The following is a 27830-nucleotide window of genomic DNA, read 5'->3' as shown; positions in this document are numbered from 1 at the left end:
AATCGCGATTCAATCTTTACCGATTCAGAATCAATCAATCAACATTTCAATCAACATTTATTTATACAGCCCTTTACAACACTCAAGGTGAACCAAAGTGCTTTCCAAAAACAACAACAACAATACAAAGCAAAATATAAAAATAAAATATATAATCAAGATATATAATAAATGTATGTCACAAAGAAAACAAAGAAAACAAAAAAGAAAAGAAAAGAAAACACAGAATGACTCAACCAATGCTACGATACAAAAGCCAATCTAAATAAATAAGTCTTAAGCTTCGCTTTAAAACGGCCTAAATCTGTGGTTATTCGTAAGTCGGCAGGTAGCTTGTTCCAAAGTCTTGGCCCAGCTACAGAAAAGGCCCGGTCACCCCAGAGTCTGTACCTTGTCCTTGGGACTTCCAACAAGAGTTGAGTTGTTGATCTAAGATTCCTGTTTGACTCTCGCAAAGTTAGCATCTCAGTTACGTAAGGTGGAGCAAGGCCGTTGAGAGCTTTAAAAACAAACAATAAAATCTTAAAATCTACTCTAAAAGAAACAGGAAGCCAGTGGAGTGAAGAAAGAATAGGAGTTATATGCTCACGTTTGCGTGTATTAGTTAAAAGGCGAGCTGCTGCGTTCTGCACCAGCTGAAGGCGCCTGAGCGAGGACTGTGAAACTCCCACGTAGAGTGCGTTACAATAGTCTAGTCTTGAGCTAATAAAAGCATGAATAGCTTTCTCAAGATCCGAACGATTTAAAAATGGTTTGACCTTGGCCAATAGGCGTAGTTGAAAAAAACTTGCTTTTACCACGCTGTCAATTTGTTTGTCAAATTTAAGGCTACTATCAAAAGTCACACCGAGATTTCTCACAGTCGGTCTAAGTTTTGAAATTACTGTATTTGGGTCAGCGTTTGCAGACTCGCCAAATAAAATATATTCGGTCTTATCTTCATTCAAATTAAGGAAGTTTTTTCCTAACCATAATTTAATGTCGTCAATGCAATCAATTAGTGACCCAGATGCATCACTATTTGTTGGACTCATCGGCAAATAAATCTGCAAATCATCAGCATAGCAATGATAAGCTATGTTATGCCTGGCTATGATGGACCCAAGGGGCAGCATATAGAGTGAAAATAAAACTGGTCCGAGAATAGAGCCTTGTGGCACCCCGCAGGAAAGAGAAGTAGTAGAAGAGGACGAATTCCCAATCACTACAGAATAGGTTCTATTAGTCAAATAAGACGAAAACCACTGAAACGCAGTACCCTTAATGCCAACATAGTGATTAAGGCGAGACAGAAGGATTGCATGGTCCACTGTATCAAAGGCCGCCGTGGGATCGAGAAGCACTAAAATAACGGGGCTCTTAGAATCAACAAACCGGGCAATATCGTTGTGTACCTTTAACAGTGCAGACTCAGTACTATGGCGCGATCTAAATCCTGATTGAAATTTCTCAAACATAGAGTTATTTTCTAAAAAAGAATGTAATTGGAAAAAAACAACTTTTTCTAAAACTTTTGACAGAAAAGGCAAGTGAGAAACTGGTCTGAAATTAGACAGAATTGAGGGATCCAGATTCGGTTTTTTGAGAAAAGGCCTAACCACAGCATGTTTGAACTCAGCAGGGACAGATCCTGAGCTAAGACATTTATTAATAAATACCAACAAGAAAGGCCCAACTGTGCTAAGAACCTCTTTTAGCAATTTAGTTGGAATAAAGTCCATGGGACAGTTTGTACTTTTCATTTGTTGCACTACTTCGTTAAAGAATGATAATGAGACTGGCTCAAACTCTTCAAGCACAGTGGAATGAGTTGCCGCAACAACTGAGTCAGTTGCAGAGCTATTAGTCGTAAGTTGTCTGACGGACTCCACTTTATTAATAAAAAAGCTAAGAAAATTCTCACAAGTGGAGACTGAGGCATCCGTCAGGGAACAAGAAGGCGGGTTTACGACAGAATTAATTGTATTAAACATCACCCTCGGACAATGCCCACTATTAGTGATAACACTTGACAAATATTTGGATTTTGCTTCCCTTACGGCCCCTTGATAATCAAGAAGACAGCCCCTTAATATTTCCAAGGACACATACAATTTGTCCTTCTTCCATCTCCGCTCAGCTTGTCTACAGCGCTGCCTAGCGGTGCGGGTGGCATCATTTATCCAGGGATCTGTTCTTAGCTTAGGAGCTCTGTGTTTATAAGGGGCAATAACATCTAAAATTTCAGAACAGGTAGAATTAAAAAATGAAAGCATGCCATCAGAACATATGGAATAATCAGATTCACTAAAGACATAACATTCAGAGTCCATAAAAATATCCGTAAATTCTTCAGCCGTTGAGGAGGTGAGAATACGACGATAACATGGCAAAACACTAGACTTACTGGCTATTGAAGGCAGGACTGGAAATTCAACAATAACAGGGAAATGATCCGAGATAGCAGTCTCAGATATTTCAGTAAGGGAGATAGAGAGCCCATAAGACATAATAAGGTCTAGATTGTGTCCCATAAGATGTGTGGGTCGGTCCACCAGTTGATTTAACTGGAAAGAGGACAAAAGTCGTTTAAACTCGGTACCCAACAGATCAGACGGACAACACACATGGATATTAAAGTCACCACAAATAAAAATTTGGTCGTACTTAGGGACAACATCAGCTAAAAATTCGGAAAACTCTTGAATAAAATTCTTATTGTATTTGGGTGGACGATAAACAACAGCACATAACACAGGGCATGTAAACTCGATTAAAAATAGCTGTAGTTCAAAACAAGAATAATTATTTGTAGATAAAAGTCGACATTTAAATTTGTCCTTAAAAACAGAAGCCACGCCTCGAATCGATTCATAGAATTCCAAAAATCGATTCATTTTTTTTTTTTTTTAATGGCGTGCACGGGTGGAGTGGCAATCGGATGAGTCGGGACTTTTACCAGTGGTCCGGTAGTGTTTCGAGGCTGCGAGGGCCGGTCTGATAAATAGTTATACATTGCAAGTTCTTGCCGCCCGCTGGTCAAACTGTGCAGCCTCTCTGCTCAACCCGTGAATAAATGCATCGATCCGCAGATCTTATGTTTGAGTTCTGTAGATCTGTTGCCAAGCGTGTCCGAGGTTACGGGTTCTAAAACCACACTCGTATAGTGTTTTCTCTCTCTCATCAAAACCGAATATGTTCATCACGTTTGTGAGCATTTTATTTTGTGATTTTACCGGAGTCTCCACAACGGCGATAGATTAAAGCGCGCGTCCGAGTGAAGACTGCGCGAGCCACAGAGAACACTGTATCCATGACACTGATAGCAGCGGCAACGAGCGCTCAGCTTGATTTCAAAAACAACAGATCTCTTATTTAATAGCGAACTAAATAAATGCTCTGCTAGTTAACTGGAGATACCCGCAAATTACGCCTATGAACGACTTCACTGGATCTAAACAAATCAATCTAACCATAGATGTTACCAGTAGCGGTGGCTTTTTTTTAATCTATTTAAAATAATTTCGCAAGGGTTCTATCGACATTAGTATATATTTTTAGGAAGTTCAATGTGCCCAGTCGAGTTCACATTTCAACAGTCAGCCTGGTAGCTGAAGTAGTCCTTAAACCACATTTAGCATAATTGTTTGTTTGATCTGACTACAGCACTTTAACCCATTTAATCCCACCGGTCACAATAGTGACCGTAAAAAAATGTTTCATTTCTAAGGCTATAAAAATGTTACTGAATGATCTATCAGTGCATTTCCAACAGATATTGAAATAATAAAGGGTCTCAATGAAATATGTGCAGTGTCACATGTTTACTGTAAATTGTCACATGACCAGAGCTGTTTATTTCCTGTTTGTGCCAAGAGAAGAGGATGGCAGCAAGAAAGCTCCCAAAGAAAAGATCAGTAAAGCATGTTAACATAAAGATAGGACTTAGATTTTTGATACACATCATGTTTAAGGTGTCTAGTATTGATATATGCATTGGCAATTACTCAACTTTGTTTAATGTGGTCATAGAACTTACAAACATGTCACCGGCAACAATAGTGACCGGTGGGATAACCCATTGTATCTACATGCTAATACACATAGGCTAACTGTTCTACCTTACTTTCTGCTGCTACCTAACTTTCTACCTAATTTTACACACACACACACACACAGACACAGACACACACACACACACACACACACACACACACACACACACACACACACACACACACACACACACACACACACACACACACACACACACACACACACACAAAGACTAGCTAGCTAACTAATTCTACCTAATTTTACACACACACACACACACACACGCAATTACAGGTAGGCACACACACGCACACCACACACTCAACACACGCACCCCGCACACACCACACACCCCACACACACGTACACCACACAACCCACACGCACCCCACACACACGCACCCCACACACACGCGCACCACACACCACAGACCCCACGCACCACACACCCCACACACACACCACACACCCCACACACACGCACACCCCACACACACACACACACCAGACACCCCACACACACACACCGCACACGCACGCACACCGCACACCACAGACCCCACGCACCACACACCCCACACACACACCACACACACACCACACACCCGCACAAACACACACAAACCAGACACCCCACACACACACACACACACACACCGCACACCCCACACGCACGCACACCACACACCACAGAACCCACACACACACACACCAGACACCCCACACACACACAACGCACACGCACGCACACCACACACCACAGACCCCACGGACACCAGACACCCCACGCACCCCACACACACACCCCACACACACACCACACACCCGCACACCCCCCACACACACAAACCAGACACCCCACACACACCCCCCACACACACACCACCACACATCCCACACACACGCACACCCCCCACACACACACACCAGACACCCCACACACACACCGCACACCCCACACGCATGCACACCACACACCACAGACCCCACACACACGCACACCACACACCCCACACACACACACCTCACACCCCACACGCATGCACACCACACACCACAGACCCCACACACACGCACACCACAGACCCCACACACACACACACCAGACACCCCACACACACACAACGCACACGCACGCACACCGCACACCACAGACCCCACGGACACCAGACACCCCACACACACACCACACACCCCACACACACACCACACACCCGCACACACACAAACCAGACACCCCACACACACACACACCGCACACCCCACACGCACGCACACCACACACCACAGACCCCACACACACACACACCAGACACCCCACACACACACAACGCACACGCACGCACACCACAGACCCCACGGACACCAGACACCCCACGCACCCCACACACACACCACACACCCGCACACCCCCCACACACACAAACCAGACACCCCACACACACCGCACACCCCACACGCACGCACACCACAAACCCCACGCACACCACACCACAGACCCCACACACAAACCACACACCCCACACACACCACACACACACACCAGACACCCCCCACACACACACACCGCACACCCCACACGCACGCACACCACACACCACAGACCCCACACACACACACACCAGACACCCCACACACACACAACGCACACGCACGCACACCACAGACCCCACGGACACCAGACACCCCACGCACCCCACACACACACCACACACCCGCACACCCCCCACACACACAAACCAGACACCCCACACACACCGCACACCCCACACGCACGCACACCACAAACCCCACGCACACCACACCACAGACCCCACACACAAACCACACACCCCACACACACCACACACACACACCAGACACCCCCCACACACACACACACCCCACACGCACGCACGCACACCACAAACCCCACATGCACACCACAAACCCCACACACACACGCACGCACACACACACACACACACACGCACACGCACACGCACACACAAACACACTGCACAGGTCCTATAGACCTATATTCAGTCTCTCCAATGGTTGATACAACACATTATCCCACCGGTCACAATTGTGACCGATCATAAAACTCACTTTTTCACACACTTTTCCAAGAAAATTAAAAAAAATTATGATTGATTGTTTCAAAGGGATACTAATGACACATGATTTGGATATTTTTATGTCTGGAAGTTTTATTTTAAACTTGAATTAAATGTAAGCTGGCCAAACCTTGGCACTTTGCACTTTTTAGTTGCAGAAGTTTTTATTTTTGTATGAAGTCATATAAAGTAATATCAAACTACATTTAATTTGCTGTGTTTTTTTTCTTTTAAATTGTGTCTACTGCAATCAATCACAGGAAAAAGTAAACTACATTTATATACTGCGAATCGTTTTTTGAATCGAGAATCGTTTTTGAATCGAAAATCGATTTTGAATCGAATCTTGAGACAAAAAATCGGTATCGAATCGAATCGTGACATTTTCTGAATCGTGCACCCCTATTTAAAATAATTATTTAATAAACCTAATTCTTGTATAATACCATTTTATAACACTATTATTAATTATTATACTTCATTATTACACTGCTTATGATTTTTTTAAAAGTCATAATGAAAGACCATGAACTGCAGAAAATGCTTAATATTATTCATAATAATTTAATTAATAAATAAACAAGTATAGATTTCCTTAACAAATATACTAAATAAATTATCAAAACATATGACAATTAAAAAAAAAATATATATTTGTTAAATAAAGCTTTGCATCATTTTGGTTTACTCTTTTTGATATTGCGGCACAAACTAAAACTGTCGGTGCCTTTTTGGTAAATTGCTTTTTTTACATTTCGAAAGTTGCTTTGGATAAAATGTGAATGTAAAATAGATGATTGTGTACCTCTAGGACCAGCTGTAGGTCTTCTATGTATTTCTCCTCAGTTTCAATGAGCTCATGGATGTAACCTTGCCGTTTCCTCTCCTGCGGGCTCGTTGAATCCCAAGTGGTCTGGTCAGCACACCCTATAAGAAAACCGTACAGGTGAACTCACCCAGACGCTTGAAGCCCAAAAACACAACAAAACACACAAATTGGAGGATCCATGAGATCCTTCAACAGTCTTACTCCAAACACACTCAAAACCAAGAAGAATAATGTCAGTCGCAGTGTATTAATGACACTCCAAACTGCTCCCGAGTGAATCCTTACCTGCTGGTGGTCTGTCCGTTTGACCATCCATGGTGTCTTCATCATTCACATCCCATAGCCGCAAAAACAGCAGTTTACCCCCTGAATGATCACTCATTTTCTTGAGCTGTTCTTAGTAAAACCTGCTCATTTACTGTTATGAATATTGCAAGCATGCAGGATTATTCATTCTGTTTCCACCCATAATACAACAGCAGGATAACCATAACTAGATGGCAGTGAAGATTAGCGAGATTAATTCTGTCAGTAAGTCCCCAGAAATTCATGGAGGAGGTTTCATATGAGATAATATAGCCAGTTTCTTTTATGTTTACTTAAAACTTTTAATTTGTTGATCATTTATTTAAGTCTACATAAAATGGAAGTTGCGTTAGTCGTTTCTTCCCTATTGTGATGTATATCTGAGTGAAATGGCTTCTCGAACAAGACAAATGTAGAACAGGACTGGATTTTTCCATCGATTGGATCATTGCATGGTTGTAGTTTGCTATTGCTGTGATCTCATGTGAGTGACAGGTTGTCCTGCCCTCGCATCATCAGAGAGGAGAAGAGATATTGCAAGAGGAAGTTATTTTGATTAAAGATTATGGAGGGCACATGAATTAAATAATAATCATAATAATAATGATGTGCACGGAAAAATCATTTATAATAAACAGTGCAATATTCCATAAATTGTCTATTTTGATTTCATGGTGACATTAACTTTATTTGTTTTTTATTTACTATTAATAATGATCAAAAAATACCATTTCAATACATGTTTATATTTTACAATAGATGATACAAGTTGGAATATTTATGGGCTATGTTTTTTTTGTTTTGTTTTTTAAATGTGTATCTGGAAGTATGTTTTTTTTTTTACATTGGCACTGAACTCTTATATTACAAAAATTAAAAGGGACGACGTTTATTTTTTTCAAAAGACTTTAATGTCTAGATTTCTTCAAATCAAATAAGTACAAGACCCAAAGTATTTGAAATATTTGAATAATTATTAACAACATCCAATAAAATGATATTAAGGCAAACATTCGTCCACAGTTTCACAACTACTTGCATAGCTTCCTGTATAATATTAACAAATCTGTATACAGAAGCGATTCATGCACAAAGAAGGCATAAAACGCAGTAAATATGTAACAATACCACCTAAGGTGAAAGCATTGTGCTTAAAATAGCAGCAGCAGCAGCAGCAGCAGAACTATAAACTATACCACTAAATACACCACAGACAGTAATACAAGTTGTCTTCGTTTTTACATTGATTTCAAACAAACTAAATACAAATAAAATGAATCAAAAGAGTGGAAACCATCTAAAGATTCAAAGTGAAAATGCCTCAAAAAAGTGACAGGTCTTTGTTCTTTAAAATGTCAAAGTGCCTTCAATAGCCGGAGATCAATAATACTAAGTTGTAAAATAACCAGAAAATGTATGTAAAGTGTAACATAAGTGTGATTGCGATGACATACAGAGGCACTTCCACACTTTGTAAGATGCCTTAAAAATGTAGCATCCCTTAAAATGACTGAGGTGCAACAGTTTTACTGTGAAGTCCTATCTTATAAATTAAGCTGCCACATATAAGAAACTTTAAAGCAAATTAAAATTTAAGAAAATTAAAAAAATGACCACCACAGAAAGACTCACTATCCCTCTACAAATAGGTTAGGATCGGTCCAGACTACCATGCAATTGAATGAGAAGCCTTGTTTTAGTTTAAAACAAATGAGATGGGTAAGGAGAGATAAAGGAGGGTGATTGGGTGAGTAAATGGTGGTTTCAGCAGGACCACCTCCACTGTGAGAGGGGGATAGTGGGTCTCTCATGGGCGAAGGGAGGGAAAGGTGTTACCACCCTACAGAGAAGGACACAAATGAGAAGAAAAAAGTGGAAGGGGAAAAGAATGTGTGACAAATGAATGTAGCTAATTTTGGAGAAGGGAAAAGAAAAGTCTAACATTAGATACTACATGTCCACCTGTAAATGACTGGAAAAAATACTTTCTACTATAACCCCCAAAAATAAAATGAACCAGAAAGGCACTATAAAATAACACTATTGATAATTACACTAAATTATAAACTAATGTCATTGTAATAAAAATAAAACTGTAATACACTGTCATAAATACAATACAAGCAGCATAAACTGCAACAATATATATATTTTTTAATAATATGAAGTATGAATAAAAGCCCAAGTTAACTTTCAAAAGAAACGTAAAGGCAATCAATAGCTTGCACAATAATTCAAAAACAGTCTGTTTATGGGTCTCTACTTACACTGCTGACTGGGGTCAGAATCTGAGGTGGTCAATTTCACATAGTTGGTAGGAATCAAGCCTGTGACCCCATTGAGTTCTCCTTTCCACCAGTCAGGATCGCTTTTGTCCAGCACATTGATGATTTGACACTTCGAGAAGCTTAGCTCGTCCTCGTTCGCTGCGGTGTAGTCGTATATGGCGATGACTTGGCCGACTAGAGAGAGGAAGGACAGAGAGAGCTATAAGGAGAGATACACAGAAATAAATCAACCCTGGATATTTTGTGCTGTTTCTCACTAGCAGCAGATGCAGGTGTAGATTTGCCGCTGTTTGAGCCCAGGAGCTTGACATGCGAAGCAGGGAACCAGCCCTTCTGACGCTTCTTCCCCCTGGCCTGAAGAGACAAAGAGACCATTTTTAGCTGTCTGTCTATCAAAGTAATTTTTTTATTAGTTTGTTTGCAAAATACATGTACAAAAATGACAATTATCCAGTTGGGGACATATCATGGAAATACATTTTAGATGTCTTATGACTTAAACTGCGATTTTAGTACCTTGATTAACGTAAGTGGATTTCAGGGGGGTAAATGCTACAAAAGTGTGGAAAATGACTCATTTAATGTCTGTGCATAAACAGCTCACTCACCTGCAGTTCCCCGAGCCACCAGCCGGAGGGGTTCTTGGTGAGGATGAGGATGAGCTGGCCAGGAGAAAGATTTAACTGCTCTGCTCCTGCAGCAGTGTGTGCAGTGGTCACCTGGGCCACTTCTACAAACAAAATAGCATGCTATAGGTTTAGATCACTATACATTAATTACTATGATTTTAATGCTGTCATAGAACGTTACACTGTTACCCACCTGGTTTCTTCACTAGCATTCCAGGTTTACCAGAGAGACTTGAAGTCTAATAAGAAAATAAAATAAAAGTTATATCACAACAAACAACATGTATAAATGCCAGTATCCCTGAATATAAAGATTAAATTACATCAGTCTCTTTTGGCTTGACGTAATTGGAGGGGAAGACTCCTGATCTGTCTCCGATGCTGCCTCTCCACCACTCCCCTTCTCTCTCTGATACCAGGACGGTGTCTCCCTCAGTGAAGGTCAGGTCTCCACGCTCGGGGCTCTCGTAAGTGTACAGCGCCACGTATTCTGATGACGGGACAAACATACAAACATGGTTCACAGAAACTCAGGACAATGCTGATGTCCATATATATCATAGGTTCTCAAAGTGCGGCCCGCGGGCCAATGGCGGCCCGCCGAAACATTTCTGGCGGCCCGCGATAACATCTGTAAAACTGTTAAAACTATTGCTTTGAAAAAATGAATATCTCCGTTTAGTTGTGTTTAGCGGCATCCATAGGCATAAGCGGTAATTACATGGTCCGACCGACCGATCGCACTTGACCTCACTCCCAAGGCCACCAGGAACAGTGGTTGTCTACACAGGAATAGGAATCGTGGCCAACCGAAACCAGCACCACAAATCCCATTGCAATTTAAAAGGGTATGTTGACCAAGTAATCAATATTCAATGTGACTTAATAATAATCTTAACAATGTCAAGCTTATTAATAGCCGCGTTTCCATTACCTTTCAAAATGTTCGCGGGCGCGAACACTTGCATTTTCCTATCAACAGTGGAAACAACTTAAACTAGTCTATCATTTCTGGTCATACAGAAAATAATAATCCATTATTCGCAACTACTTTTATTTGTGTAAACTCATAACAAGAAAACGTGCTTTTGTAAAATAAAATAAAACAATCAGTAGCCTAGGCTACTACGCGCTTTCATGATCTCCGTGAACTGGAGCGCGAGAACTGAAACAAAATATAGCCTATGTAGGCTAAAGCTTAAAATGTGCACTTTTAAACAAACAAACTCGAATCGAAAGCAAATACCTGATTATGTAATCCGTATGAAAGGTGGATTTCTCTCTAAAAGCGCATCTGCTTAACAGCGGAGATGGAGATATGTTTTTAGCCGACACTTAGAAAACAATAGTTTATTAATAAACAATTAAAATGCCTCGCTGTTTTTTCAGACGCATTTATTATCATTAGCCTATAACTCACCTATAAATCAGGCTAGATCAGACACGTACAGGCTATGGCTCTTCTCATTCATCACTGCGGGAAAAATATAAATTCCAGGTTCTAATTTGGCCTTAGAAAACCAGTAAAATCGACATGTTTTCCATATTAATTTGTGAATATTTAAAATGTTTAATAAAGGGGCAAAAAGTCATTTAAACAAAAATCTGAAAAAGTCTGTCGATATTTACTTTTTTTGCGCAGCAGTTGGTGAAGAAATTAAAAATTTGTTCAACTTTGCGTTTTAAAAAGACAACAACCGTTCATTTTTCGTTTTTCAGTTACGGGTTAATAAAGATAGATAATAATATGCAAATCTGCAATAATGGAAACGCGACTGACAAGCAATGATAGAAATGAATGATGATGATGACTTGTTTGGTAAGCTTCTATTTTAAAAGTTTCTTTCTCGCCCCCCCAAAATTTTCACAAGTTTTGCCAGGTTTAGCCTCAGTTATGAATTAAAATGTGTTTATTGCAACTAATGTAAACTGTAGAGATGCAACCTGGTCATTAAAATAATTTCAAATGGGATTTTCTTTTCAGTTTTTTTTTCTTCGTTTTCTCCCCCGCCACTTTGGCGGCCCTCAGTTCAATGTTGGGTTCCTAAATTGGCCCTCACCTATCAAAACTTTGAGAACCCCTGATATATATATATATATATATATATATATATATATATATATGTCCATATTCACAAGCATAACAGACACAAAACGTACTGGACATGAATATATATACACACACTCACACACAGGAAATTAATGTTTGGGCTGCCCACAAGAAATGTTTAGCCACCGTTTGGGGTCAGTGATTTTTTAAAATTTATTTTATTTAAATCAATTTATATTTTTCAGCAAATATGCATTAAATTGCTCAAAAATAACAGAACAGACATTTATAATTTTACAAAAGATTTCGATGTCAAATTAATGATATTCTTTTGGAAAAAAAATTCTTACCTTCATAGTTGGACCCATCTGCTGAATCAGATCCATCAGTAGAACTATGGAGGGGAAAGAAATAAACATCAAGAACCAAACAAGATGATCAAATGTGACCCTGGACCACAAAACCAGTCTTAAGTTGGACGGGTATATTTGTGGCAATAGCCAACAGAACACTGTATGGGTCAAAATGATCGATTTTTCTTTTATGCCAAAAATCATTAGGATATTAAGTAAAGATCATGATCCATGAAGATATTTTGTAAATTTCCTACCTTAAATATATACAAATGTTATTTTTGTAAGTGGATGCAGCACAATCGCCAACAGAAATGGAAACCTTTAAAGACGATTTTCTCAATATTTAGATTTCTTTGCACCCTCAGATTTCCGATTTCAAATAGTTGTATCTCGGCCAAATATTGTCCTATCCTAACAAACCATACGTCAATGGAAATCTTATTTATTCAGCTTTCAGGTGATTTTAAAAAATGGACACATAAGACTGCTTTTGTGGTCCAGGGTCACAAATAGTGTTTCAGTGTCAAACAGTGAAAGTGAAAAACATCTGAATTAGTGTCTTTGCAGGAAAACTGGCACCTCAGGACACTGGTGAGTTTTAGTATGCAAAGTTTGAAAACAACATTCACATTAACACTTTCCACAGACAAAGTACACGAAACACTCACAGCTACACACCCATCTATTATGTCAAAAAAAAGTAGCAACATCACAACCAATTTAGAATGGTGTGTGTATTTACTCTGCTTGTGCGTCACTGCCACTCAGCACTGTAACATAGGTTTTGGGGAACCACCCCTTAACCCCACTGAGTTCTCCCAGCCACCAGTTCTCCTGCTGCTCCAGAACTGTGATCACATCATTTTTGGAGAAGTTGAGATGGTTGTCCGTCTTTGCAGTCCAAGAGCACAGAGCCTGAGCTTGCACATTCCCCACCACCTGAAAACATGCAGCAAATGTCATTGTATTCCACTACAAGGAAGATGTACCTTACATAAACACTATGTGGTAATTCTTAAGGAATCCTGCATACCTGACCATGGTTGGAAGAGGCAGAGCCTGTGGCATGGGTTGGGGTGAAAGCAGAGTTCAGCCGAGATCCACTCTGTCCGTCACTCAGTTTACTGGTGAAGAAGGTGTTTTAGAAAATTCCACATGTTCTACTGTCACGCTCAACAAGACTTTGAAATTAAACAGAGCATCTCTATGAAATCTTTCACACAAAGTCCTTATTTCAACTGATAGTTTTTGAATTAGATGTCTATTTTTGAAATCAAAATAGCACAAATATTGCTTTGTGAAAAATTGTTTGGTAATATTTTATACTTTCAGACTTGGTGTGAACAGGTCTTGTACTACAAATGAATTTTGCCTCTTTCATATGAAAGACATGCAGTTTGTAGCTGTGAATGTTTTCTGTGATGGTTCTGTAGGCACATGCACTTTGTCTGTGAATGTACATTGGGAAAAGTTTGTAGAAATGATTGTGCTACAGGTGTACCATAAATGAAGCATTTGAACATTGTGAGGTATTCAGATTGGAGGCCGCACCTGACGGAAATGGAGACCTGTGGCTTCAGGGCTTGTTTGGCCACAGCCGGAGCCTCAGATTTGGCCTGCTTCTCCACGTAGCTCTCAGGGAACCAGCCCATCTTCCCTTGCCGACTGCCGTACAGCCAGCCCTGCTCTCGCTCTAAGCTCTCATCCACCTAAACAAACAAAACCTGCTGAACAAACTCTAACTCTTATGCTGTGAACATCAAGCAGTTTCAAAGCAACCTGCAGCCGAACTGCTGAGACCATACATCATTCAAGGATCAGCTGAAGACACACCTCTCCTGCAAGCACTTCACCACACCCTTTAACCAATGCACTTACACACATACAAAAAAAAAAAAAAACTTATTTTTCTTCTCTACATTTCTTCTGTCAAACTGACCTCAATTAGGTCATCGCTTTCAAAGGAGAGCTCATCATCGTTTCTGGCAGTGAAGGGGTAGAGGGCTTTAAATGTCGTCAAAGCTGCTGATCTTCTGTGCTGTGTGCCAAGAGGATGTTTGCTGCCTGAAATCACGAGGACATTCATTCAAATCACATCAGAGATGACTCGACTAGCCACGCTAGTTGATTTTAAAACTCATGGTACACTTTTTTTTTTCTCTTACCCTTCCTCTCCTCCAGGCCACGCAGAAGAGCAGCAACAATGTCTGATTTGAGAGTGGTCTTCTTGTTCTGTTCTTCGTCTCTCAGCCTCACAGCTGCGGCCTCTTCCTCCCGCTGTTTCCTCTTCCTGTCCTCATCCTGTTTCTTTTGCTCCTCCTCCCGACGCCTCCTGTCCTCCTCTTCCTGCCTTTTCCGGTCTTCCTCTTTTCTCTTTTTCTCTTCTTCTAGTCTCTTCCTCTCCTCTGCATCTCTCATGGCAGCCTCCTGTGCACGATGTCGCCTCCTCTCCTCCTCCTCACGTTCCCTTCTTCTTTCCTCTTCTCGTCTCTCCTCCTCTTTCATCTTCCGCTCCTCCTCTGCCCTTTTCCGCTCCTCACGCTTCCTCTCCTCCTCCTCTAATCTCAACTCTTCCTGCCGTCTTCTCTCCTCCTCCAGTTTTTTTCTTTCTTCCTCCAGTTTTCTCCTCTCCTCCTCCAGTTTCCTCCTGTCTTCATCTCGCCGCCTGCGGTCCTCCTCTTCCTCCTGCCTCCTTCTCTCCTCAAATCTCTGTCTCTCTTGTTCTCTCCTTTCTTCCTCCTCCTCCCGGGCCTTGCGCTCTCGTTCCGCTTGTTCTTTAGCAGCCTGTAAACGAGCTTGTCTCTCCCTCTCCTCTTCCTCACGAAGTTTGGCATCTCTCTCCTCCTGTATTTTCCTCTGTTTCTCCTCCTCATCACGCCGCAGTTTCTCCTGCCACTGCCGCTCCTTCTCCAGTTTGATGCGTCTGCATTAGGAAAGAAATTTTGCCTGTGAAATCCTGAATGCTTTTAAAAGGCTCTGTAAGTGTGAGTGTACTATGTGAAAGAATTTCTTACTTCTGCTCTTCCTCTTCTCTCCTCTTCTTTTCCAGTTCCTCCTGCTTGCGTTTCTTTAGCTCTCGAATCTTTTCTTCCTTAATGTTGCGAAGTTTTTCCAAAGCAGACTCTTGCATCCTCTGGCTCTCTCGGAGATCCTGATAAACAAACCACAAGATCATGACACACTGAACTCAATTCAGACAATTCGTGTAGCAGAGAGCCAAAAAGTCCTTAAAGTTAAAATGAAATCAAAATTTACCCAACTTAACACTGGTATCAGGTTTTATTTATTGGTACACATTAGCATATTTTTGTATTCATAATCTATAGTAAAAACAAGATGGTTTTCGTCTGAAATTACATTCCCTTTTTGCTGACGTCATTTAGACCATACAATAATATTAACCAATAGCCAAATAGTTATTTAGGCACTTGCATAGATGTCTGGCTCCATTCTGGTATGCAATTTCTAATTTTCATGTTCCAATTAAATTTTTTCCAAATCAATTTTTAAATATCATGTTTCAATTAGAAGTACGTTACAATTGAAGGATTCAAGGGGGATTTGACATGTATTCACACTGACTTTAAAGCCAGAATTTACTCCAAAAAAGGGTTATTTATAGTTACCCACAACTAAAACAAAAACCATAAAAAAACATTTCTGTACCTAAAAAAAGTTAACTAAAATAAAATAAATATAAAAGAGATAAACTTATTTCAGTTAGTTGTCAAGGAAATATTTCTCATTCTCATTTAGCTTAACTTTTAATGTACTAAAATAAGTAAAACTGAAATCAAATTAATAAAAACTATACAAACATTAAAAAAAACGAATAAAAAAGACAAAAACAAAATTACTACAACAAAATAAAAACAGATTTTTTTTAAAAAACAAAAGTGCAAAAAAGCAAAATATTAACAAAATCTATAAAGTAGTATCTCAATGATACTAAAATGACAAACTGACTTTTTAATAAATATTACTAGTCCTAATGTACACAATTCATCAACATATTTCTCTACCTCTGAAATTACTTCCAATATAAAGATCACATTGACAGAAAACATTGTTAATCATATAACATGTTTCTATTCAGTTTGATTCTTATGTATAAAAACCGAACATATATTATTTCTGTTTCACTAAGAAATGAGTCACAATATGGAAGTAAAACACACTACAAATGGAAATTTATATTGACTGTAATACATGCCTAATCATTTGTGCAGTAGGGCTGGGCGATATGACCAAAATCTCATATCACGATAGAAGTCATCTCATATCCCGATAACGATATATATCACGATATACTGTAAAACTTCAAATAATAGCCCGGGCTTTTATTTTCCCAAATCGCCGAACTGCACCGGCTTGTATTTGAGGCAGGCGTCTATGAGACAGGCCTTTCATTTAGTGTAGGCCTAGAGATAACGAAGATTACGTTTTATTTATAAATGTGTTTAACAAATCCGTTAATCTAAGAATTAGCCTAGGCTACTTTATTATGTCTAAAGGGGGTCGCTCACCGGACGAGAAGCGCGCGCGCCGTGTCTATAGCAACTCGAGGTATCGCACACAGGACACGCGCTGTCAGTTTATGGCCAGCAAATTGTTATGTTTAAGGACATTATGGAATTAAGATCATGTCTGTACTATGTTATGATAGTACTGTACAATTAAATACAATCGTTGCTTAGTCTGCAGTCTGAACACTTTACCTCAGAGCGTCCGTTAACTGAATGAATTGGGAATATCACCTGAAAATCCGATAATAACAGCATCAATTTGAATTCAACCAGCTGATTTCTGTAAATGAATGTACAACTAAATGTATGTTGCAGCACAGGGTGAAGTCAGTATATAACGATAATTGTACATTTAATATAACCATAGCTTTTAGATTATTGGCAGAATTAAAAAAAACGAAACGATGTGACAGCCATGGGCTGAACAATACATTACTGGTAATATCCATCGAGCCTATGAACTTGTTGCCCGAAACACATCAACAAGAAAGAATGAAGGCTATACCCTGTAAAACGATCTCCTTCTCTCTCCGGCCTCCGCTAACTCTGCTTGCGCTAACAACTCCGCCCAGATGCGCGCAATCTGCACCACAGAACTGGTTTAAAACAGACGATCTGACGGGTTTTAGAAGATTAAATACAAACCGAAACTAAAAAACAGACCAGGCCTCTATTTGAGACTGGCGTTTATTTATCCAAACCACCCTAAAATGGTCAATACAACAAATAGAAAGTTAACCAAACCATCTAGCCCCTCGTTTAGGAACGAGCTCCTCGGTTTGTTCTGGCTGGTTCTTCTCCTGCTCGGAAACACCCGGTTCTGTCACCCCTTCATTCATGCTGTTATTCACGTTTCTGCCTGCATCCCCATGGTGGCGTGAAAGATTGCAGTCATCCAAATTTTTGCCGTAAACAATGTTTTTTTGCGACACCACGATATAAACGATATGGCATAATATGAAACGATAGGCTTTTTATATCGTCCATCCGATATATATCGTCATATCGCACAGCCCTATTGTGCAGTAAAGAACCATTAGTAATGATCTAAAGGTGAAGCTGCTACAGTAAGAATGAGCAGGAGGAGGGAAAAAGAGATGTGCAACCTTCAGAAGGAAGAAGAGATTGCTGAGGCAACTCAGTAAAGAGAGCAGGCCTTTAAGCATGCAGTCATCCATTTCCTCAAACTGCAGCGAAAGCCAGGGAGAGACAGACAAGTAGACAGACAGACAGAAAAGCTCTACAGCTAGTGATAAAGACACAGGGACAAAAGCATAGGGGTTATTCGCATTAGTGTCATCAGTAGCAGTCTATATGCTGTTAGCACTGACTATAGAAATGCTACAATCGCTAAAGCTGGGGAATTGTATATTTTGTCAAGTTAAAATCTCCTGTGGTTTAATCAGTTTTGTTCTGTTCTGATTGGTTCACATGAATGTGTTAATCATGGCTGAGTGATATTAATGAAATTACCTGGATTTCTTTCTTATACTGATCCATGTCTGCTAATTTTACTGCAGTCTCTTTCTCCAAAGTATTAAGCTGTTCTTTAAGCTTTCGACAGGTAAGATCCTTCTCTTCCATATTCCTCTGTAAAATCTTTACTGTTGCAGCTGCAACATGGAGGAAAAAAACAGCAGAAACATTTAAACAAATTGTTGATGCTCTTAACAAGGTTAATGTTTTTTTGTTGTTTTTTTGTTTTACAATTCAACATCATTCATGCTCACTGCTCAATTCCAAATGCTTGTATCAAAAACATTTTTTTTTTTAAATAGCAATAAATGGGGAAAGGGGGGGGGGGGGGGGGGGGGTCAGAACAAACATATGATTGGCCAATGTATCTTACTAGGGAGGTTGTTGAGACTCAGGCTGCGGAGTCTGTCACTGAGTTGTAGCTGTTCTGTGGTTGACTGTGCCAACTTTCTCTTAAATTCCTGGGGGTAAAAAAAAGAAAAGTAAGTTGTAACGATTACCGCCATGCTCTTCTGAGGCAGCCTACATCTAAAATTGCATTATATTAAGAATCAATAAAGATTTTAGAGTAAATGAATAAATAGAGATAATTTTTATTATATGAAGAGTGTGCGCTGGTATGGACGTAGCACTCAGACCTCTAACTGTTTCTGCAGAGTGTTGATTTCAGTGATGCAGGAGTCTCTTTTCTGGTTAATCATTTCCAGCTCGTTTTTATGGATTCTCTTTTTGCCTTGAGCATCTCGGAGCTTGTCAGAGATTTGTTTCTGCTTGTTGCCCTAAAAGAAAAAAAGAAAAAGGGACGGAAAATAATTTATCAAGTATTCTGTCCATATTCCATTTTAAAAATAAGGAATTATTCAGTAATTGTGCACAGTAGAAATAGTGTTGTTAAATTTAAATCTCATCCCTAAAGCCTCACCACAGCCTCCAGCTCCATCTCCAGACTCCTTTTCTTGGCTCGGAGCTTGATGATCTCCTCCTGCTCCTCGCTCTTCTGGTTTTGGAGCTCCTGCTTTCTCCTCTTCTCCCACTCAATCTGTCGTTGACGCTCCAGCTCCTTCTTGGCTGCCTGTGAGGACCATCACAGTAGTGGTCAGTAAAAAGTCTGTGTTTTTTTATTTCTATAGATTACTAAAACATACTCTGAGACATGTACATTTGGTCTGAACCGGACACATTTTCACAAGGTCACCCCCTCACCTCCTTCCTCTCCAGCTCTCTGAGTCTCTCCTCCTCCCTCTGTCTCTCCAACTCTCTCTGTCGCTCCAGTCTGAGCTCCTCCTCCCTCTTCCTCTTCAGCTCCAGCTCTCGTGCCTCCCTCTCTCTCCTCTCTTGCTCCTCTCTGGCCTTCTGTGCCCTCCTCTCCTCCTCCCTGCGTTGCTGCTCCAGCAGGGCCAGTCGGCGCTTCTCCAGCTCAGCATTTCCCATCTCCATATTTTTCTTAAACTTATCTTCAAAAGTCACTAGATACACAGAACACACATTTCAATTATTAAAGTGAACTGGAATGTTCAAGCAACAATTTTGCAGATATATGGCATTTATATACCGTTTATAAACCGTTTGGTAATTAATAATGACTTTTTACATTTTATTGTAGGTTAAGTGTCTAAATAATATATAGGGAGGAAGGGAGGGCTACTACAAGTAAGTTGGATGTAAATCACACCCAGTAATGAGCATAATTCAATATTTAGGAAATTTAAACTAACTGTTTGCATATCCTACAAAAATCAAACAATTATTATACAATTGGTGTGCCTAATTAGAAGGCTTCTGTTTTGAAATACGCTGTGTAAAAGCAGGAGGATTTTTTGTAAAAGAAGCGAGTCATAGATATTTGTATTATGTAATAATGGGTATGGTGTAAAGCCGTACAATTGTTCCTTGATTTCTGTGGAGGCTCAGATTCATAGAGGTCCTCAGCCAGAGTTGCGTAAATCGAGGGAGTGGTTCCATTCAGAGAGCCACTTAGCTTCCCCCTAAAGGTTCATATATATGGAGAAAGAACATTGTTAAAACAGCTTAAGCAATTCATGCATTCATAATCAAAGTTTTGTATATAATAAAGATTTCAGCCAAAAGCAGAATACAATCTTTTCAGCAGTACCTCAGTGATGGGGGTACCAAGTCTGAAGGAAGTGCCATAGGCAGCGCCTGTCCCATTTTTGCCATGTCTACCAGATGCATGGCAAGAATAAACTCATCAGCCTTCAGTTTGCCATCTTTATCCACATCAGCCAGATTCCTGAGAAAAATAATTACTTTCTTTCTTTAATTACTTACTTTCCAATAATTCAAAGTAAGATTTGTAAAAAAAATGCTTCATGGAAATACTGGGGAATGAAAACACCTACCAGATGGCAGCTAGCTGAGTCTGAGTAAGCAATGTTGTAGCCATTGCAGTTCTAACTTGAGGACCTGCAGAAAAAAAGATTAAAGAAAGAAAATCTTAATTACCATATTCATAGACATATGTCTCTGCTTAACTTAAACAAATCCCTTTTAGAAACTGTCTTTTTTATAGTTGTTTTTTTTACAACCAGCTAGTTGATACTGTTGCTGTACTAACATAACTGGTCTGTCTAGCTGATGGATATTCTTAATGTGACAACACTGGAATCCACTTAAACCGCCAACATATTACCACATCTAGAAACTGTTCACACACATTGAAAAAATAAGCGCTCTTCATAAATGATGTGTAACAAAACAGCTTGCCCCTGAGATGTAGGCAGTGGAATTAAACTTGATGCCATAAACTTGTGAAAACGACCCCACAAAGTCATGCTTTACCCACTTCCTCATTCCTGAAATTCTCTAGTAGATGTGTCATTGTTATGAGGTATGCAAGTGATACTCTCATGTGCTATGCATATGAGCCACAAGGGTGTGGATTGTCATCTTACAGCACTACTACAGTAGCCTTCAGCTGAAGTCTCTACATCAGGTAAAGTCATCAAATTATTACAGTAATCACAGTGGCATTTCAAATGTTTTGTACCTAGGCATCATTAAGAGAATCTACAGTAATTTAGTACTAGCTGAACTATCCCTTTGGCAATTCTTAGCACACCAGTAAGACAACTGACCATTTTTTTCACCCATTATAGATTTGATGATTCTTTGAAAATCAATTACAATGAAGTACCTGTTAGATAACCGATCATTTGCTTGTCCAGGCTGTTAAACTGCTGCCTGTATTTGAGCCGTGATGCCTGTGGGACGGCCCAATCAGAAGGGCCGCCCTTAGGAGAGTTGCTGGCCAACGAAAAGGAGGGGGAAGAGTTTGAGCTGTAGACATAAGTACACAAGTCACTTTGTGTGTGCAGAGAGTTTTATATACACATTAAATGGATTATAAATAGACTTAAGTCCATGTGTGGAAGTTCCTGACCTGCTCGAGCCCAGGTCCAGCAAAGATGGAGTCTTGTTCATTGGAGTGGCAGAGAAGCCCAGTGGAGAAGAGGAAAATGAACTTGACAGCGGGAGAGCTACGTAAAAAAAAGCAAACAAACACATCTGTAAGAAAAATGTAGACTGTGACACTCTTTAAAATCTTCCAGAACAGAGTGTACAAGCCATTAATAAAGGAATATATGATGCAAGTCAAAATACTGCAATATTCTTCCGGTGATCAAAATCAGTATATGCCACTAAGTCAACATTTTGAGACTGTTTATGCATTAAGAGCTTCTTGGTAAATCTCAGTCTTATAGGTACAAGCTGAGCAAGTCATGACACAGGAACACTGAAGCAGAATAAATGCTGACTTCAGTAAGAGCAAAGAGAGAGATCAGGGTAATTTCACCTTTAGCACACTGAACACTCACAGAGGTTCTTGGCTTTTCAGCATTCACAATGACACAACATGTATGGATATATACACTACTAAAGTTTGGGGTCTGTAACATTTTTTAATGTTTTGTAAGAGTCTCTTATGCTCTCCAAAACTGCATTTATTTGATCAAAAACACTTTAAAATGTTACAGCATTTCTTACTGGAGGTGAGTGAGATGGGGGTCGGATGTAGAATGGCAATAGGTCCGTTAGGCAGGGCTGGAGTGCTGATGGTGGGAATCACTGGCATCGACAGACCTGTGCCCATCATGGGAGTCATGCCTGGCATGGGGCTCATAGTGGTCATTGGTATAGGGGTCAGAATGGGCACGTTGGGCATCATGGGTACATTTGGCATAGTTCCCATTCCTGAAAAGGCACAAAGGATAACGTTAAACAGACATAACACAACAAAATGTGATACATTCCTTTAACAAAGTGCTTGTAAAGTTTTCAAACCATTCATTCTTATAGCAAGACCTCACTAGTTTAACTCTAGCAAAATCTCATTTTTACAAGCACGAATTCAGGAGCTACTTCTCAAATCTCACAAGTTGTAGACACGTTTCTCTAGTTCACGTTGAAGGTCATGGTTATAGCCATCTGTTCCACATTACATCTCAACTGAATCTTGTGGCCATCAAGCTGTGCACCTGCTGTCATAAAAAGGACTTTCATGAGGAATGAGGTTTTCCCCGCAAATGGGGAAATATCTTTCTACACTTGTGTAGCATTGCTTAACTCTAAAATCTTCTAATAATGTTAAACTTAGCATTAAACAGGCTTTTGTTATTGTGCCTTTAAGACTTGAATGACCTCTACATAAATGACCTCCATAGAATGCGGGCCAGGTTGCTGAACACTGAATGTTGATGTTTGAACAGCATTCATGTGTAACTGCAGACAGTCATGGTAATAGAAGAAAAATTTGGCCTGTTCTGTTTTGTGGTACTGAGTAACAATTAGATTAACATAAATAATCTGTAATTACAACAACAAGATTTTCATTTATGTTACAGTGCAAGCGTGTTATAATCCCAATGCCCTCTCAGATCATTGCTCTGCTGGTAATAGTGTAGTTTGGCAGCGCACCAAGAGGTGTTGCTGGCATGGTTGGAGCTGGCACAGGTGGCTGCTTCATGATGATAGGCAGAGCTGTAGGAAGATTCTGTCCCTGCAGTTTCATCTTGATCAGCTTCATGGCTATAGAAAACTCCAGCCGGTCCATCCTACCATCTTTATTCATATCAGCCAGGGTCCTGCGATCAGAGCAAGATTTTTTTCATTAAAAAAGCAGTTTTATATATTTACTTTTAAACATATTGTGCATAGTCAGGATTTCTCACCAGATCTCAGCTAGCACAGACTGAGGAAGCCCAGATTGAATGAAGAAGTTTCGTGCCTTCTCCCCTATACACAAAAATTAATAATAGTAACAGTTTTAGTAACAGAAAATAAATTCATATGCAAATAACATTAATGCTTGTAAATAAAATGTAGCCTTTATATCAAAAAGTTTTGCATTTTAACACAAGCAAAGGTTCCCAAGCACATACCTGTAACGAAGCCCTGCACTGGCGAGAGGGTGTCAAACTTCTGATCATGTTTGTCCCTCTCCTCTGGGGTTATAGCCCAAATACTCCGACCACCTTAAAAGAAAAGTAGACACAAAAAGAATGAGGTATATGTGAGAGAGAGGTAGAGAAGGAGAGAGAGAAAAGAGAGAATTAAACTACTAATAATGCAGGCAACACCACAGTGATGCTGCTGACAGAGTACTCTAGTATCAGCAAGTACATTTATATGCACAGTACAGTTAGCTTTTGCAGAGTCAGGTTGTTTGAATGATAAATACGTAGCACATCACTTCTGTCTTTCACAGCAAGCACACAACACCAAGCCCTCACAATTTGAGTCAGACGAAAACATTTAAATGACTTTATAAAAAGACAAATTATTACTTTAGTCCGACTGAAATTGAACTTTTAAAGTGGATGTAAATCACTCTGATATTTATTGAAACTGAGTTAATAGACATAACAATAGACATAACACACTTTTAAGTTCAAAAACATACACACTCAACAAATACTCCATTTAAGTGTTTTTCAAGCTTAAAGTCGGCATGAAATCAAATTTGACAAATCTTCTTTTTATATGTAATATTGTAGTATTTATTATAAATGATTTATCTGTGCACTTCATTATTTTTTTAAAATTCATGTACCCTTATAATCTTTAATCAAATACATTACCCTTCCCTCCCCCCTCGGCCACGTGCAATGGCGAAAGGGTGCTATCGGTGCACCGCCTCTCAGAGAAGATACATTCAAATCTGCCTCCATTTTGTTTGCAACGCCCAACCTCCAACAATCCAATCAATTCCCGAAGGACGAAATCAAGCCCCGCCCTACATTTTTTTCTAATTTCAGAAGCCGTTTCACTCGGATATACGTCACAACAAGGAAAAAATGACAATCTCAACTTCCGTTTCATGCCGACTTTAAATACAATAAGCAAGCTTGAATACAATAATTAAAAATTATAAATGCATTTTATTGAAATGTCATTCCATGTGATTTTTTCTTCTTTTTTTTCTAAGTAGTATTTGCATTTGCACATTTCTGTGTGAGCAGTTACATATATTCCATTTAAACAATTTTGCAAAAAAAAAAAAAAAAAAAAAAAATAAAAAAAATTCTCTGCTTTACAAAATAACCCTTAATCAACCACACTAATTTATTTTTAAAAAAATAGTGAGCTGTCATTTTAAAGCTGTATTCCGTAACTTTTCTGGGTTTAAAATTATCTAAAATAAATTTGAGCAAGTACATAACCAGCCAGTGTTCAAAACTATCTGCTTGCCTTAGCTAGCAACCGACAATCACCAGTGACAACTGGAGATTCACCCGTTTTAGAATGCAAAAGACTTCGGAGTGGCTACAGAAAAAAAGAGACTGCAACCGGGCACATGCGAAAACAAGGATAAATATCGGAAGGGCATTAAATGTAGTCACGCAATGCTGATGTTGTTAACAATAACGGTGATTGACAGCCGCACATTCTCCTCAAAACATTGGATTCATCCGCGCTGAGCCGTGCCGAGGCACAACCCACATAATGTTGATAATTCCGCGAATAACTGCAATTTCAGATTTCGAACAGAGATGGTGACAAAGAGGAAAAACTACGGACTGCAGCTTCAAATGACATAATGAAGAGGAAGTGACATCATTTTACTGAGTTTTACTGTCACTTTACATTCACATTTTGATTCGCCATACATAAAATCACTCCATCACATAACATAGAAAGAAACATTTAATTTTTTTCTACCAACAAGTCATTGTTGACTCTTGATTGCTAAGGATAACAGGAAGGACAGCAGCCATTTTGGACTAAAAGTGTCTGAATATTCTAACAAATAATTTTTAATGATTTTATCTTGAGATAGCAAAAAAGAAAATCTAATAGACCATTTCAAAATAGACAGACCATAATCATAGAGAAATGTACTTTAAAACAACCGTTCTCAAATGGAACAGGCAGACATGTCGAAGAATGACTCATAAACGAAACTTTAATAAACAACATCCCTTGAAAGATTTACAGGGTGATCCGGTCCTGCTACTCGAATTTATGTCTAAATGCACTGAGAAAAAATATAAAAAATGTATATATAAAAAAATAAATACAAAACCCAAGTCAGTTATTAAATAAACAAAATCAATAAGCAATGACATGACTGTTTCACAGATGGGCCGCAGAGCGGACGGTCAGACCCGCTGGTGTGTGATCATGCTGCAGTGTCAAAGCAGTGTAACTCCTGCTATACCGATGCACACACTGCAAATATGAACGAGACATGATAAATGGGAAAGACTCATGTTCTAGTGCCATTATGGGGCTAAAGGTTCTCTGTGCGTGCGGGCGCGCACACACACACTCAAATCCTGTTGGTTCGGACACGTGGGTAAACACACACACATAGAAATATAAAGCAGAGCTCTTACCATTCATGGCTGCAGGTGGCAGGGATATGAGGAGAGCGGTCCTGATCTCCTCGTCTCAGCTGGCTAGCTCAGTCATCTGCACCACACACACAGACACACACACACACACAGAGAGAAAGACGAAATGTCCACCCATTAATAATGCAGGCAGGGGAGTGCAGGGCTGTCGCTATCTCCATCCTGCACTCTTAGACTGAAAGAGAGAGAGAAGAGGATGTGTGAAGGAAAGAGGAAGGGTGAGAGGGAGGGGATGAGAGCTCCAAAGTCCCCATACAAATGCTTTCAACAGAATAATGCTCTATGTGCAGTATCTTAATAAACAATGACACTTTTATTACACCATTTATGACTGACTGCATCACTATCCTCCTCCTAATGACATTAGAAACTTATTTCAAAGGCTATCCAGTTCATGCTGGAAGTGTAATGAGAGTCATACTTTGGGAAGTAATAATAATTCCTCTCAGAAACAAGAGTTTAAGAAGGTTAAAGTATGAAGATGCTCAAAACCAATTAAAAACACCTTAAGCCATAGTCCTATAATGACATGTCCTCTAGGTTTATCCCTGTAAACCTCACGTTGTTTGATAAAATCATGTACAACCCATGCAAATTTACTAAATAAATGTGGTTCTTCTATACTAGTAAATGTCAGTAGTGGGAGTCTGCCAAGAACTCAATTAGCCTGACATTATCTCTGCACACACACAAACTCACACACTCACACAAAACAAGCACTAAGCCACCATATCTACAGATCAAGTTGGCCAATGGCTGATAATTATATTATATAGGACTGATTTGGGTCAATAAAGACCAGTACTGACATGATGGACGATAATACCGTATACGTCTCTAATTCTATATATTGATATATAGATCTTATTTACATATACAAACACATAACACATACATAAATAACACAATCTTAAAATCATTTATATATCATGTATAAATATGTACACTACCGTTGAAAAGTTTGGGGTGAGTACGATTTTTCTATTTGAAAGACAACAACACTTTTATTCAGCAAGGACATATTAAATTGATCAAGGATGAAAGTAAAGACATTCAAATGCATGTTTTTTTTTTTTTTTTACTTATTATTAATCAAAAAATCATGAAAAAAAGAAGTATCACGGTTTCAACTAAAATATTAAGCAGCATTTAATCAGCATATTAGAATAATTTCTGAAGGATCATGTGACACTAAAGACTGGAGCAATTAGGCTGAAAATTCAGCTTTGCCATCACAGGAATAAATTACATTTTTAAAAATTATAAAAAATAATATTTTAACAATATTAATTTTTTTACTGTTTTTGATCAAATAAATGCAGCTTTGCTGTGCATAAATGAACTGTTTCAAACACATTTTAA

General features: G+C 39.4%; 1 protein-coding gene across 3 annotated transcripts in view; it reads right to left on the bottom strand.

Moving 5' to 3' along the window:
- itsn2b (intersectin 2b) overlaps nucleotides 1–27830 on the bottom strand; it is a 47810-nt gene that overhangs the window by 8562 nt on the left and 11418 nt on the right. For 2 of the 3 annotated variants that reach the window (XM_056266396.1, XM_056266397.1), the window contains exons 2-29: nucleotides 26451–26526; nucleotides 23994–24086; nucleotides 23784–23847; nucleotides 23530–23696; nucleotides 22600–22806; nucleotides 21995–22091; nucleotides 21749–21891; nucleotides 20955–21018; nucleotides 20708–20845; nucleotides 20476–20579; nucleotides 19798–20060; nucleotides 19517–19666; nucleotides 19233–19373; nucleotides 18968–19055; nucleotides 18592–18731; nucleotides 15607–15743; nucleotides 14758–15515; nucleotides 14532–14656; nucleotides 14144–14301; nucleotides 13626–13716; nucleotides 13335–13531; nucleotides 12587–12630; nucleotides 10510–10676; nucleotides 10380–10425; nucleotides 10166–10287; nucleotides 9815–9911; nucleotides 9537–9731; nucleotides 6940–7061 (exon numbers count right to left, since the gene is read on the bottom strand). In XM_056266396.1, coding sequence (XP_056122371.1) covers nucleotides 6940–7061; nucleotides 9537–9731; nucleotides 9815–9911; nucleotides 10166–10287; nucleotides 10380–10425; nucleotides 10510–10676; nucleotides 12587–12630; nucleotides 13335–13531; nucleotides 13626–13716; nucleotides 14144–14301; nucleotides 14532–14656; nucleotides 14758–15515; nucleotides 15607–15743; nucleotides 18592–18731; nucleotides 18968–19055; nucleotides 19233–19373; nucleotides 19517–19666; nucleotides 19798–20060; nucleotides 20476–20579; nucleotides 20708–20845; nucleotides 20955–21018; nucleotides 21749–21891; nucleotides 21995–22091; nucleotides 22600–22806; nucleotides 23530–23696; nucleotides 23784–23847; nucleotides 23994–24086; nucleotides 26451–26457 — 4125 coding nt within the window. In that variant the 5' untranslated portion in view covers nucleotides 26458–26526. The remainder of the gene's footprint in view (nucleotides 1–6939; nucleotides 7062–9536; nucleotides 9732–9814; nucleotides 9912–10165; nucleotides 10288–10379; nucleotides 10426–10509; nucleotides 10677–12586; nucleotides 12631–13334; nucleotides 13532–13625; nucleotides 13717–14143; nucleotides 14302–14531; nucleotides 14657–14757; nucleotides 15516–15606; nucleotides 15744–18591; nucleotides 18732–18967; nucleotides 19056–19232; nucleotides 19374–19516; nucleotides 19667–19797; nucleotides 20061–20475; nucleotides 20580–20707; nucleotides 20846–20954; nucleotides 21019–21748; nucleotides 21892–21994; nucleotides 22092–22599; nucleotides 22807–23529; nucleotides 23697–23783; nucleotides 23848–23993; nucleotides 24087–26450; nucleotides 26527–27830) is intronic. The other variant, XM_056266398.1, reaches the window with a different exon arrangement.

The sequence above is a fragment of the Rhinichthys klamathensis genome, unplaced genomic scaffold, assembly GCF_029890125.1.
Source record: "Rhinichthys klamathensis goyatoka isolate OS25496 unplaced genomic scaffold, OSU_Roscu_1.1 h1tg000247l_1, whole genome shotgun sequence".
NCBI lineage: Eukaryota > Metazoa > Chordata > Actinopteri > Cypriniformes > Leuciscidae > Rhinichthys > Rhinichthys klamathensis.
Note: the sequence above shows the minus strand (reverse complement) of the source record. Positions and strands in the feature narration are given on the sequence as shown.